Genomic DNA, 15,324 nt, shown 5'->3' with positions numbered 1-15,324 from the left:
ACCTGAATACTAAACACAGACCACCTGAATACTAAACACAGACCACCTGAATACTAAACACAGACCACCTGAATACTAAACACAGACCACCTGAATACTAAACACAGACCACCTGAATACTAAACACAGACCACCTGAATACTAAACACAGACCACCTGAATACTAAACACAGACCACCTGAATACTAAACACAGACCACCTGAATACTAAACACAGACCACCTGAATACTAAACACAGACCACCTGAATACTAAACACAGACCACCTGAATACTAAACACAGACCACCTGAATACTAAACACAGACCACCTGAATACTAAACACAGACCACCTGAATACTAAACACAGACCACCTGAATACTAAACACAGACCACCTGAATACTAAACACAGACCACCTGAATACTAAACACAGACCACCTGAATACTAAACACAGACCACCTGAATACAAAACACAGACCACCTTAATACAAAACACCTACCATAACACAGACCACCTGAATACTAAACACAGACCACCTGAATACTAAACACAGACCACCTGAATACTAAACACAGACCACCTGAATACTAAACACAGACCACCTTAATACTAAACACAGACCACCTTAATACTAAACACAGACAACCTTACTACTAAACACCTACCATAACACAGACCACCTTACTACTAAACACAGACCACCTTACTACTAAACACAGACCACCTTACTACTAAACACAGACCACCTGAATACTAAACACAGACCACCTGAATACTAAACACCTACCATAACACAGACCACCTTAATACTAAACACTGACCACCTGAATACTAAACACAGACCACCTGAATACTAAACACAGACCACCTGAATACTAAACACAGACCACCTGAATACTAAACACAGACCACCTTAATACTAAACACAGACCACCTTAATACTAAACACAGACCACCTTAATACTAAACACAGACCACCTGAACACTAAACACAGACCACCTAAATACTAAACACAGACCACCTGAATACTAAACACAGACCACCTGAATACTAAACACAGACCACCTGAATACTAAACACAGACCACCTGAATACTAAACACAGACCACCTGAATACTAAACACAGACCACCTGAATACTAAACACAGACCACCTGAATACTAAACACAGACCACCTGAATACTAAACACAGACCACCTTACTACTAAACACAGACCACCTTACTACTAAACACAGACCACCTGAATACTAAACACAGACCACCTGAATACTAAACACAGACCACCTGAATACTAAACACAGACCACCTGAATACTAAACACAGACCACCTGAATACTAAACACAGACCACCTGAATACTAAACACAGACCACCTGAATACTAAACACAGACCACCTGAATACTAAACACAGACCACCTGAATACTAAACACAGACCACCTGAATACTAAACACAGACCACCTGAATACTAAACACAGACCACCTGAATACTAAACACAGACCACCTGAATACTAAACACAGACAGACCACCCTGAATACTAAACACAGACCACCTGAATACTAAACACAGACCACCTGAATACAAAACACCTACCATAACACAGACACCCTAATACTAAACACAGACCACCTGAATACTAAACACCTACCATAACACAGACCACCTTAATACTAAACACAGACAACCTTAATACTAATACACAGACCACCTTACTACTAAACACAGACCACCTTACTACTAAACACAGACCACCTGAATACTAAACACAGACCACCTGAATACTAAACACCTACCATAACACAGACCACCTTAATACTAAACACAGACCACCTGAATACTAAACACAGACCACCTTAATACTAAACACAGACCACCTGAATACTAAACACAGACCACCTGAATACTAAACACAGACCACCTTAATACTAAACAACAGACCACCTTATACTAAACACAGACCACCTGATACTAAACACAGACCACCTGAATACTAAACACAGACCACCTGAATACTAAACACAGACCACCTGAATACTAAACACAGACCACCTGAATACTAAACACAGACCACCTGAATACTAAACACAGACCACCTTAATACTAAACACAGACCACCTTAATACTAAACACAGACCACCTTAATACTAAACACAGACCACCTTACTACTAAACACCTACCATAACACAGACCACCTTAATACTAAACACAGACCACCTTACTACTAAACACCTACCATAACACAGACCACCTTAATACTAAACACAGACCACCTTACTACTAAACACCTACCATAACACAGACCACCTTAATACTAAACACAGACCACCTTAATACTAAACACAGACCACCTTAATACTAAACACAGACCACCTTAATACTAAACACAGACCACCTTAATACTAAACACAGACCACCTTACTACTAAACACAGACCACCTTACTACTAAACACAGACCACCTTACTACTAAACACAGACCACCTGAATACTAAACACAGACCACCTGAATACTAAACACCTACCATAACACAGACCACCTTAATACTAAACACAGACCACCTGAATACTAAACACAGACCACCTTAATAAACACAGACCACCTGAATACTAAACACAGACCACCTGAATACTAAACACAGACCACCTGAATACTAAACACAGACCACCTGAATACTAAACACAGACCACCTGAATACTAAACACAGACCACCTTAATACTAAACACAGACCACCTGAATACTAAACACAGACCACCTTAATACTAAACACCTACCATAACACAGACCACCTTAATACTAAACACAGACCACCTTAATACTAAACACAGACCACCTTAATACTAAACACAGACCACCTTAATACTAAACACAGACCACCTGAATACTAAACACAGACCACCTGAATACTAAACACAGACCACCTTAATACTAAACACAGACCACCTTAATACTAAACACAGACCACCTGAATATTAAACACAGACCACCTTAATACTAAACACAGACCACCTGAATACTAAACACAGACCACCTTAATACTAAACACAGACCACCTTAATACTAAACACAGACCACCTGAATACTGAACACAGACCACCTTAATACTAAACACCTACCATAACACAGACCACCTTAATACTAAACACAGACCACCTGAATACTAAACACAGACCACCTGAATACTAAACACAGACCACCTGAATACTAAACACAGACCACCTGAATACTAAACACAGACCACCTGAATACTAAACACAGACCACCTGAATACTAAACACAGACCACCTTAATAATAAACACAGACCACCTGAATACTAAACACAGACCACCTTAATACTAAACACCTACCATAACACAGACCACCTTAATACTAAACACAGACCACCTTAATACTAAACACAGACCACCTTAATACTAAACACAGACCACCTGAATACTAAACACAGACCACCTTAATACTAAACACAGACCACCTTAATACTAAACACAGACCATCTTAATACTAAACACAGGTTCACAAAGGGATGCTAATACAAGAGGAGAGGACAGGTTCACAAAGGGATGCTAATACAATTAGAGAGGACGGGGTTCACAAAGGTGATGCTAATACAATGTAGAGAGGACAGGTTCACAAAGGGATGCTAATACAATGAGGAGAGGACCAGGTTCACAAAGGGATGCTAATACAATGAGGAGAGGACAGGTTCACAAAGGGATGCTAATACAATGTAGAGAGAGACGGGTGTCACAAAGGGATGCCAATCAATGAAGAGAGGACAGGTTCACAAAGGGATGCTAATACAATGTAGAGAGGACAGGTTCACAAAGGGATGCTAATACAATGTAAGAGAGGACGGTTCACAAAGGGAGCTAATACAATGAAGAGAGGACAGGTTCACAAAGGGATGCTAATACAATGAGGAGAGGACAGGTTCACAAAGGGATGCTAATACAATGAGGAGAGGACAGGTTCACAAAGGATGCTAATACAATGAGGAGAGGACAGGTTCACAAAGGGTGCTAATACAATGAGAGAGGAAGGACAGGTTCACAAAGGGTGCTAATACAATGAAGAGAGGACAGTTCACAAAGGGATGCTAATACAATGAAGAGGGACGGTTCACAAAGGATGCTAATACAATGATGAAGAGAGGACAGGTTCACAAGGGATGCTAATACAATGAAGAGAGGACAGGTTCACAAAGGGATGCTAATACAATGAAGAGAGGACAGGTTCACAAAGGGATGCTAATACAATGAAGAGAGGACAGGTTCACAAAGGGATGCTAATACAATGAAGAGAGGACAGGTTCACAAAGGGATGCTAATACAATGAAGAGAGGACAGGTTCACAAAGGGATGCTAATACAATGAGAGAGGACAGGGTTCACAAAGGGATGCTAATACAATGAGGAGAGGACAGGTCACAAAGGGATGCTAATACAATGAGGAGAGGACAGGTTCACAAAGGGATGCTATAACAATGAGGAGAGGACAGGTTCACAAAGGGATGCTAATACAATGAGAGAGGACAGGTTCACAAAGAGGATGCTAATACATAGTAGAGATAGATCGGTTCAAAAGGGATGCTAACAATGAAGAGAGGACAGGTTCACAAAGGGATGCTAATACAATGAAGAGAGGACAGGTTCACAAAGGGATGCTAATACAATGTAGAGAGGACAGGTTCACAAAGGGATGCTAATACAATGAAGAGAGACGGGTTCACAAAGGATGCTAATACAATGAAGAGAGGACGGTTCACAAAGGGATGCTAATACAATGAGAGAGGACAGGTTCACAAAGGATGCTAATACAATGAGAGAGGACAGCAGGTTCACAAAGGGATGCTAATACAATGAGGAAGAGGAACAGTGTTCACAAAGGATGCTAATACAATGAAGAGAGGACAGGTTCACAAAGGGATGCCAAACAATGAAGAGAGGACAGGTTCACAAAGGGATGCTAATACAATGAGAGAGAGGACAGGTTCACAAAGGGATGCCATACAATGAGAGAGGACAGGTTCACAAAGAGGATGCTAATACAATGAAGAGAGGACAGGTTCACAAAGGGATGCTAATACAATGAGGAGAGGACAGGTTCAAAGGGATGCTAATACAATGAGGAGAGGACAGGTTCACAAAGGGAGTGCTAATACAATGAAGAGAGGACAGGTTCACAAAGGGATGCTAATACAATGAAGAGAGGACAGGTTCACAAAGGGATGCTAATACAATGAAGAGAGGACAGGTTCACAAAGGGATGCCCATACAATGAAGAGAGGACAGGTTCACAAAGGGATGCTAATACAATGAAGAGAGGACAGGTTCACAAAGGGATGCATACAATGAGAGGGACAGGTTCACAAAGGGATGCTAATACATAATGAAGAGAGGACAGGTTCACAAAGGGATGCTAATACAATGAGGAGAGGACAGGTTCACAAAGGGATGCTAATACAATGAGGAGAGGACAGGTTCACAAAGGATGCTAATACAATGAGGAGAGGACAGGTTCACAAAGGGATGTAATACAATGAAGAGAGGGACAGGTTCACAAAGGGATGCCATACAATGAAGAGAGGACAGGTTCACAAAGGGATGCTAATACAATGAAGAGGAGGACCGGTTCACAAAGGGATGTAATACAATGTAGAGAGGACAGGTTCACAAAGGGATGCTAATACAAGAGAGAGGACGGTTCACAAAGGGATGCTAATACAATGAAGGAGGACGGTTCACCAAGGATGCTAATACAATGAGAGAGAGGACAGAGGTTCACAAAGGGATAATGATAGGATGACAATCAAATGAGGACGGAAGCAGGAAGGTTTCACAAGGGATGCGGATGCTAATACAATGAGGAAGGACAGGTTCACAAGGAAAGGGATGCTAATACAATGAAGAGAGGGACAGGTTCACAAAGGGATGCTAATACAATGAAGAGAGGACAGGTTCACAAAGGGATGCTAATACAATGTAGAGAGGACAGGTTCACAAAGGGATGCTAATACAATTAGAGAGGGACGGTTCACAAAGGATGCTAATACAATGAAGAGAGGACAGGTTCACAAAGGGATGCTAATACAATGAGAGAGGACGGTTCACAAAGGGATGCTAATACAATGTAGAGAGGACAGGTTCACAAAGGGATGCTAATACAATGAAAGAGGACAGGTTCACAAAGGGATGCTATACAATGAGAGAGGACGGTTCACAAAGGGATGCATACAATGAAGAGAGGACGGTTACAAAGGATGCTAATACAATGAGGAGAGGCGGGCGGTTCACAAAGGGATGCTAATACAATGTAGAGGAGGACAGGTTCACAAAGGGATGCTAATACAATGTAGAGAGGACAGGTTCACAAAGGGATGCTAATACAATGAAGAGAGGACAGGTTCACAAAGGGATGCCATACAATGAAAGAGGGACAGGTCACAAAGGGAGGCTAATACAATGAAGAGAGGAAAGGTTCACAAAGGGATGCTAATACAATGTAGAGAGGACAGTTACAAAGGGATGCTAATACAAAGAGAGAGGACGGGTTCACAAAGGGATGCTAATACAATGAGGAGGGACGGGTTCACAGGGATCAAAGGGAGTGCAAAGGGATGCTAATACAGGGAGAATAAGAGTAAGAGAGAGGACAGGCAGGTCACAAAGGGATGCTAATACAATGAAGAGAGGACAGGTGCGGACAAGGGATAAGCATATGAGAGGACGGTTCACAAAGGGATGCTAATACAATGAGAGAGAGGAAGATTTCTGAGAGAGGGAAAAGATGAGGCGGGACAGGGTAAGGAGCAAATTAAGAGAGAGAGGGACAGGGTCACAAAGGGATGCTAATACAAGTGAGAGAGAGGACAGTTCACAAAGGGATGCTAATAACAATGAGGAGAGGACAGGTTCACAAAGGGATGCTAATACAATGTAGAGAGGACAGGTTCACAAAGGAGGATGCTAATACAATGAGAGAGGACGGTTCACAAAGGGATGCTAATACAATGAGAGAGGACAGGTTCACAAAGGGATGCTAATACAATGAAGAGAGGACAGGTTCACAAAGGGATGCTAATACAATGAGAGAGGAAGCAGGTTCAACAAAGAGGATGCTAATACAATGTAGAGAGGACAGGTTCACAAAGGGATGCTAATACAATGAAGAAGGACAGGGTTCACAAAAGGGATGCTAATACAAGTAGAGAGAGAGGACGGTTCACAAAGGGATGCTAATACAATGTAGAGAGGAGGACAGGTTCACAAAGGGATGCTAATACAATGAAGAGAGGACAGTTCACAAAGGGATTGCTAATCAATGAGGAGAGGACAGGTTCACAAAGGGATGCCATACAATGAGAGAGGACAGGTTCACAAAGGGATGCAATACAATGAGGAGAGGACGGTTCACAAAGGATGCTAATACAATGTAGAGAGGACAGGTCACAAAGGGATGCTAATACAAGTGAGAGACAGGTTCACAAAGGGTAAAAGAGGGAAGTTGCAATCAAGGGAGAGAGGGAATGATGCTAAGAATGCTAATACATAAAGGGATGAGGACAGGAGGACAGTTTTACAAAGGGATGCAATACAATGAGAGAGGACAGGTTCACAAAGGGATGCTAATACAATGAAGAGAGGACAGGTTCACAAAGGGATACTAATACAAGTAGAGAGGACAGTTCACAAAGGGATGCTAATACAATGAAGAGGAGGACAGGTTCACAAAGGGATGCTAATACAATGAGAGAGGACGGTTCACAAAGGGATGCAATACAATGTAAGAGAGGACAGGTTCACAAAGGGAGGAGCTAATACAAGAAGAGAGATAGGACAGGTTACAAAGGGATGCTAATACAATGAAGGAGGACGAAGAGAGGACAGAGGCAGGTTCACAAAGGGAGCTGTAATACAATGTAGAGAGGACAGTTCACAAAGGGATGTAATACAATGAGAGAGGACAGGTTCACAAAGGGAGCTAATACAATGTAGAGAGGACAGGTTCACAAAGGGATGCTAATACAATGAGAGGGACAGGTTCAAAGGGACTAATACAATGAGATGGGACGAAAAAAAGAGAGAAGGAGCAGGTTCACAAAAGGGATGCTAATACAATAGAGAGGACAGGTTCACAAAGGGATCTAATACAATGTAGAGAGGACAGGTTCACAAAGGGATGCTAATACAATGAAGATAGATGGGGACAGTTCACAAAGGGATGCTAATACAATGAAGAGAGGGACAGGTTCACAAAGGGAGCTAATACAATGAAGAGAGGACAGGTTCACAAAGGGATGCTAATACAATGAGAGAGGACAGGTTCACAAAGGATGCTATACAATGAAGAGGGGACAGGTTCACAAAGGGATGCTAATACAATGAAGAGAGGACAGGTTCACAAAGGGATGCTAATACAAGTGAAGGAGGACAGGTTCACAAAGGGATGCCCATACAATGAAGAGAGGACGGGTTCACAAAGGGATGCTAATACAATGAAGAGAGGACGGGTTCACAAAGGGATGCCCATACAATGTAGAGAGGACAGGTTCACAAAGGGATGCTAATACAATGAAGAGAGGACGGGTTCACAAAGGGATGCTAATACAATGAAGAGAGGACAGGTTCACAAAGGGATGCTAATACAATGAAGAGAGGACGGGTTCACAAAGGGATGCTAACTAATACAATGAGAGAGGACAGGTTCACAAAGGGATGCTAATACAATGAAAGAGAGGACAGGTTCACAAAGGGATGCTAATACAATGAGAGAGGGACAGGTTCACAAAGGGATGCTAATACAATGAAGAGAGGACAGGTTCACAAAGGGGATGCTAATACAATGAGGAGAGGACGGTTCACAAAGGGATGCTAATACAATGAGAGAGGACAGGTTCACAAAGGGATGCTAATACAATGAGAGAGGACAGGGTCACAAAGGGATGCTAATACAATGAGAGAGGACAGGTTCACAAAGGGATGCTAATACAATGAAGAGAGGACAGGTTTACAAAGGGATGATATACATGAAGAGAGGAGCAGGTTCACAAAGGGATGCTAATACAATGAAGAGAGGACAGGGTTCACAAAGGATGCTAATACAATGAGAGAGGACAGGTGCACAAAAGGATGCTAATACAATGAGAGAGGACAGGTTCACAAAGGGATGCTAATACAATGAAGAGAGGACGGGTTCACAAAGGGAAGCTAATACAATGTAGAGAGGAAGGGTTCACAAAGGGATGCTAATACAATAGATGGAGAGAGGACAGGTTCACAAAGGGATGCTAATACAATGAGAGAGGACGGGTTCACAAAGGGATGTAATACAATGAGAGAGGACAGGTTCACAAAGGGATGCTAATACATGAGAGAGGACAGGTTCACAAAGGGATGCTAATACAATGTAGAGAGAGGACAGGTTCACAAAGGGCATGAATACAATAGAGTACAGAGAGGAAGGTTCACAAAGGGATGCTAATACAATGAGATGAGAGAGGGACAGGTTCACAAAGGGATGCTAATACAATGAAGAGAGGACAGGTTCACAAAGGGATGCTATACAATGAAGAGAGGACAGGGTTCACAAAGGGATGCTAATACAATGGAAGAGAGGACGGGTTCACAAAGGGATGCTAATACAATGTGAGAGGACAGGTTCACAAAGGGATGCTAATACAATGAGAGAGGACAGGTTCACAAAGGGATGCCTAATACAATGAGAGAGAGGACGGGTTCACAAAGGGATGCTAATACAATGAGAGAGGACAGGTTCACAAAGGGATGCTAATACAATGAAGAGAGGACAGGTTCACAAAGGGATGCTAATACAATGAGAGAGGACGGGTCACAAAGGGATGCTAATACAATGAGAGAGGGACAGGTATCACAAAGGGATGCTAATACAATGTAGAGAGGACAGGTTCACAAAGGGATGCTAATACAAAAGGAAGTAGAGAGGACAGGTTCACAAAGGGATGCTAATACAATGTGGACAGAGATAGAGAGGACAGGTTCACAAAGGGATGCCATCAATGAAGAGAGGACGGGTTCACAAAGGGATGCTAATACAATGAAGAGAGGACAGGTTCACAAAGGGATGCTAATACAATGAGAGAGAGGACAGGTTCACAAAGGGATGATACAATGTGGGAGAGGACAGGTTCACAAAGGGATGCTATGAGAGGATTAAGAGGATGCTAATTAAAGAGGAAGCAAAAAATACAATGAAGATGAGGAAGGGACGGACGGACGAGAGAGACGGGTTCACAAAGGGAGCTAATACAATGGAGAGGAAGGGTGAGAACAGCAGAGGAGAGGTCACGGTTTACAAAGAGGGACAGGTTCACAAAGGGATGCTAATACAATGTAGAGTAGAGAGGACAGATTCACAAAGGGATGCTAATACAATGAAGGAGAGGACAGGTTCACAAAGGGATGCTAATACAATGAAGAGAGGAACGGGTTCACAAAGGGATGCTAATACAATGAGGAGAGGACAGGTTCACAAAGGGATGCTAATACAATGAAGAGAGGACAAAAGGAGAGAGGGGTCACAAAGGGATGAGCCATACATAATAGAAGATGAGGACAGGTTCACAAAGGGATGCTAATACAATGTAGAGAGGACAGGTTCACAAAGGGATGCTAATACAATGTAGAGAGGACGGGTTCACAAAGGGATGCTAATACAAATGAAGAGAGGACAGGTTCACAAAGGAGATGCTAATACAATGAAGAGAGGACAGGTTCACAAAGGGATGCTAATACAATGAAGAGAGGACAGGTTCACAAAGGGATGCTAATACAATGTAGAGAGGACAGGTTCACAAAGGGATGCTAATACAATGAAGAGAGGACAGGTTCACAAAGGGATGCTAATACAATGAAGAGAGGACAGGTTCACAAAGGGATGCTAATACAATGAAGAGAGGACGGGTTCACAAAGGGATGCTAATACAATGAAGAGAGGACGGGTTCACAAAGGGATGCTAATACAATGAAGAGAGGACGGGTTCACAAAGGGATGCTAATACAATGAAGAGAGGACAGGTTCACAAAGGGATGCTAATACAATGAAGAGAGGACGGGTTCACAAAGGGATGCTAATACAATGAAGAGAGGACAGGTTCACAAAGGGATGCTAATACAATGAAGAGAGGACAGGTTCACAAAGGGATGCTAATACAATGTAGAGAGGACAGGTTCACAAAGGGATGCTAATACAATGAAGAGAGGACGGGTTCACAAAGGGATGCTAATACTCTCTCTCTCTCTCTCTCTCTCTCTCTCTCTCTCTCTCTCTCTCTCTCTCTCTCTCTCTCCTTGTATCTCTCCCTCTCTCTCTCACTCTCTCTCTCTCTCTCTCTCTCTCTCTCTCTCTTTCTCTCTCTGTATCTCTCCCTCTCTCTCTCACTCTCTCCTCTCTCTCTCTCTCTCTCTCTGTCTCTCTCTGTCTCTCTCTCTCTCTCTCTCTCTCTTTCTCTGTCTCCCTCTCTCTCTCTCTCTCTCCCTCTTTCTCTCTCTCTCCCTCTCACTAGATTAATAATGGTCCGTGTGTTCCTGATAGAGCCTGTGGTTGGTGTCTATGCCTTCTCCATGTTCATGCTGTACCCCCTGATCCAGCAGTATGTCTACAGGAGGCTGTGGCAGCAGCTCACCGGCGCCCCCTACCCTACACAGATGAACTACACCCACTGCTCTGACAGCAGCATCAACGTCAGCTCCATTCACCAGGTGAGAGACGTACACACCTTTCAATGCCCTCAATCTCACACAAATTATCAATGAACCTACAGGTACAACCCTAACGAGGTTTTAACTTGTTTTATCTGCAAAATATATTTGTTTTATTTGTTGCTATCTATTCAGGGGCCTCATTTACAACGGTGCAATGAGGACAACAATACAACAAATTCCAAATTATATAAAATCAAATAAACTACAAATTACAGAATCAACACTTCAAACACCGCAAATACATTTATTTACATTCAATTCAAACAGTTGCAATAATCATTAAATTAAGTTGTCTTTAATTTGTCTTCTTTTGTGTGAATAAATATAACTAAAACTGGAAGACCAGGAACATCTGTTCAATTCTCCTCCCCCTCCTCCTCTCTTTCTCCTCCCCCTCCTCTCTCTCTCCCTCCTCTCCTCCCTCTCTTCCTCCCCTCTCCTCTCTCCCATCTCTCTCCTCCTCTCTCTCTCCTTCTCTCCCCTCCTCCTCTCTCCTCTTCTCCCCTCTCCCTCTCCTCCCTCTCTCCCTCTTCCTCCTCCCCCCCTCCTCTCCTCTCTCCCTCTCTCTCCTCCTCCCCCTCCGCCCTCTCCTCCTTTCTCTCCACCTCCTCCTCTCTCCTTCCCCCCCTCCTCTCTCTCCCCTCTCTCCTCCTTCTCTCCCTCTTCTCTCCCTCCCCTCCCCCCTCCCTCTCTCCTCTTCCTCTCTCCCCCCCCCTCCCATATCTTCCTCCCGTCTCTCCCCCCTCCTCCTCCTCTCTCCTCTCTCCCTCCTCCCTCCTCTCTCCCTCCTCTCTCCCTCTTCTCTCCTCCCCTCTCCCATCTCCTCTCCCCCTCCTCTCTCCCTCTTCTCTCCCCCTCCCTCCATCTCCTCTTTCCCTCCCTCTCCCTCTTCTCTCCCCCTCCTCCCACTCCTCTCTCCCTCTTCTCTCCCCCTCCTATCTCCTCTCTCCCTCCCCCTCCTATCTCCCTCTCCTCTCTCTCTCTCTCTTCTCTCTCTCCTCCTCTCTCTGTCCTCCCCCCTTCTCTCTCTCTCCTCTCTCCTCCCCCTCTCCTCTCTCTCCTCTCTCTTCCCCCTCCTCCTCTCTCCTCTTCTCTCCCTCCTCTCCCGCCTCTCTCCTCCCCCCTCCCCTCTCCTCCCTTCCCCCCTACAGGAGATCCAGAAGGAGGCATCTCTGTTCCTCTTCTACAGTGAGCTATGTTTTCTCTTCCCCAGTCTCCTCTCCTCCCTACTCCTGGTCTCCTACAGCGACCACCGCGGCAGGAAGGTAATACATATATGACATTTACTATGACTACATCCAAAATGGTATCCTATTCTCCTATAGGCCCTGGTCTAAAGTAATGCACTATATAGGGAATAGGGTACCATTTGCTGAAGTAGACAATATATTACTTTTATGCCATAGCTGTTAAGGATCCGCCCCTTTTTTTCATTTTTCTCCTAAAATGACCCAAATCTAACTGCCTGTAGCTCAGGACCTGAAGCAAGGATAGGCATATTCTGGTACATTTGAAGGGAAACACTTTGAAGTCTGTGGAAATATGAAAGGAATGTAGTAGAATATATCACAATAGATCTGTGTTAAAGGTAATATAAAGAAAAAAAACAACCGTTCTTCTGTATTTTTTTGTACCATCATCTTTGAAATACAAGAGAAAGGCCATAAATGTATTAATCCAGCCCAGTTGCAATTTATATTTTGGCCACTAGATGGCATCAGTGTACGTGCAAAGTTTTATACTGATCCTATGAACCATTGCATTTCTGTTCAAAATGTTGTATCCAAGACTGCCCAAATGTGCCTAATGGGTTTATGAATAACTTTTCATGTTCAATATTGTGCACTCTTCTCGAACAATAGAATGGCATTCTTTCACTGTAATAGCTACTGTAAATTGGACAGTGCAGTTAGATTAACAAGAATGTAAGCTTTCTGCCCATATCAGATATGTCTATGTCCTGGGAAATGTTCTTGTTACTTAGAACCTCATGCTAATCACATTAGCCTACGTTAGCTCAACTGTCCCGTGGACACCGATCCCAAAGAATTAAATAGCCTGGGTACTCATTTGTTTAACGCTCTTTTTCTTTCAATTCAATTCCATGTTCAATTCAAGGGCTTTGTTGGTATAGGAAACATATGTTTCCATTGCCAAAGCAAGTGAAATGTGTTGTTTTTACAGTAAACATTACCCTCGCAAAAGTTCCAAAAGACTAAAGACATTTCAGATGTCATATTATGTGCAAATAGTTAAAGTACAAAATGGAAAATAAATAAACATAAATATAGGTTGTATTTACAATGGTTTTTGTTCTTCACTGGTTGCCCTTTTCTTGTGGCAACAGGTCACAAATCTTGCTGCTGTGATGTCACACTGTGATATTTCACCTAATAGATATGGGAGTTTATCAAAAATGGGTTTGTTTTCTAATTCTTTGTGGATCTGTGTAATCTGAGGGAAATATGTGTCTCTAATATGGTCATACATTTGGCAGGAGGTTAGGAAGTGCAGCTCAGTTCCACCTCATTTTGTGAGCAGTGTGCACATAGCCTGTCTTCTCTTGAGAGCCAGGTCTGCCTATGGCGGCCTTTCTCAATAGCAAGGCTATGCTCACTGAGTCTGTACATAGTCAAAGCTTTCCTTAAGTTTGGGTCAGTCACAGTGGTCAGGTATCTGCCACTGTGTACTCTCTGTTTAGGGCCAAATAGCATTCTAGTTTGGTCTGTTCTTTTGTTAATTCTTTCCAGTGTGTTAAGTAATTCTCTTTTGTTTTCTCATGATTTGGTTGGGTCTAATTGTGTTGCTGTCTGGGGCTCTGTGGGATCTGTTTGTGAACAGAGCCCAGGACTAGCTTGCTTAGGGGACTCTTCTCCAGGTTCATCTCTCTGTAGATTAACGCTTTGTTATGGAAGGTTTGGGAATCACTTCCTTTTAGGTGGTTGTAGAATTTAACGGCTCTTTTCTGGATTTTGATAATTACTGGGTATCGGCCTAATTCTGCTCTGCATGCATTATTTGGTATTTTAAGTGGTCCACAGAGGATATTTTTGCAGAATTCTGCATGCAGAGTCTCAATTTGGTATTTGTCCCATTTTATGAATTCTTTGTTGGTGAGCGGACCCCAGACCTCACAACCATAAAGGGAAATGGGTTCTATAACTGATTCAAATATTAATTGGTCTGTGTGTGTGAGGTTCCTAATTGGTATGTTATCAATGTCTCTCTCTCCCCCTCTCTCCCTTCTTCTGTCTCTCTCTATCCCTTCTCTCTCCTTTTGTCCCCCTCCATCCCTCATCCCTCCATCTCTAGGTAGCTCTCGTCCCCCCACTGTTGGGTGAGCTGTTATTTGCTGTGTGCTATGCAACCGTGTCTCACCTCTCCCTCAGCCTGGGTTACCTGCTAGGGGCCTCGTTCCTGGCTGGGGTAATGGGGGGCCCCACTGCTCTACTGGGGGGAAGTTTTGCCTATATAGCTGACCTATGTGAGGGTGAGGGGGTGGAGGGGGGTGGGGTTAAGTATTTGTCTGAGGAAGGGGGTGGGATTATGAATATTGTTGGGATTGGGGCTAGAGATGGGGGGAGTTACCAATGTGAGGGA

At 43.3% G+C, this 15,324-nt stretch overlaps 1 protein-coding gene across 1 annotated transcript in view; it reads left to right on the top strand.

Moving 5' to 3' along the window:
• Positions 1-11,532: 11,532 nt before the first annotated feature.
• The window catches only part of slc46a3 (solute carrier family 46 member 3), a 23,068-nt gene continuing 19,276 nt past the window's right edge, over positions 11,533-15,324 (top strand). Inside the window, exons 1-3 of the mRNA XM_038964812.1 lie at positions 11,533-11,721; positions 12,876-12,989; positions 15,037-15,214. Of these exons, the coding sequence (XP_038820740.1) occupies positions 11,533-11,721; positions 12,876-12,989; positions 15,037-15,214 (481 nt within the window). The remainder of the gene's footprint in view (positions 11,722-12,875; positions 12,990-15,036; positions 15,215-15,324) is intronic.

This window comes from Salvelinus namaycush, chromosome 26 (assembly GCF_016432855.1).
Source record: "Salvelinus namaycush isolate Seneca chromosome 26, SaNama_1.0, whole genome shotgun sequence".
Lineage (NCBI taxonomy): Eukaryota > Metazoa > Chordata > Actinopteri > Salmoniformes > Salmonidae > Salvelinus > Salvelinus namaycush.
This window is presented reverse-complemented; position numbering and strand designations above follow the sequence as displayed.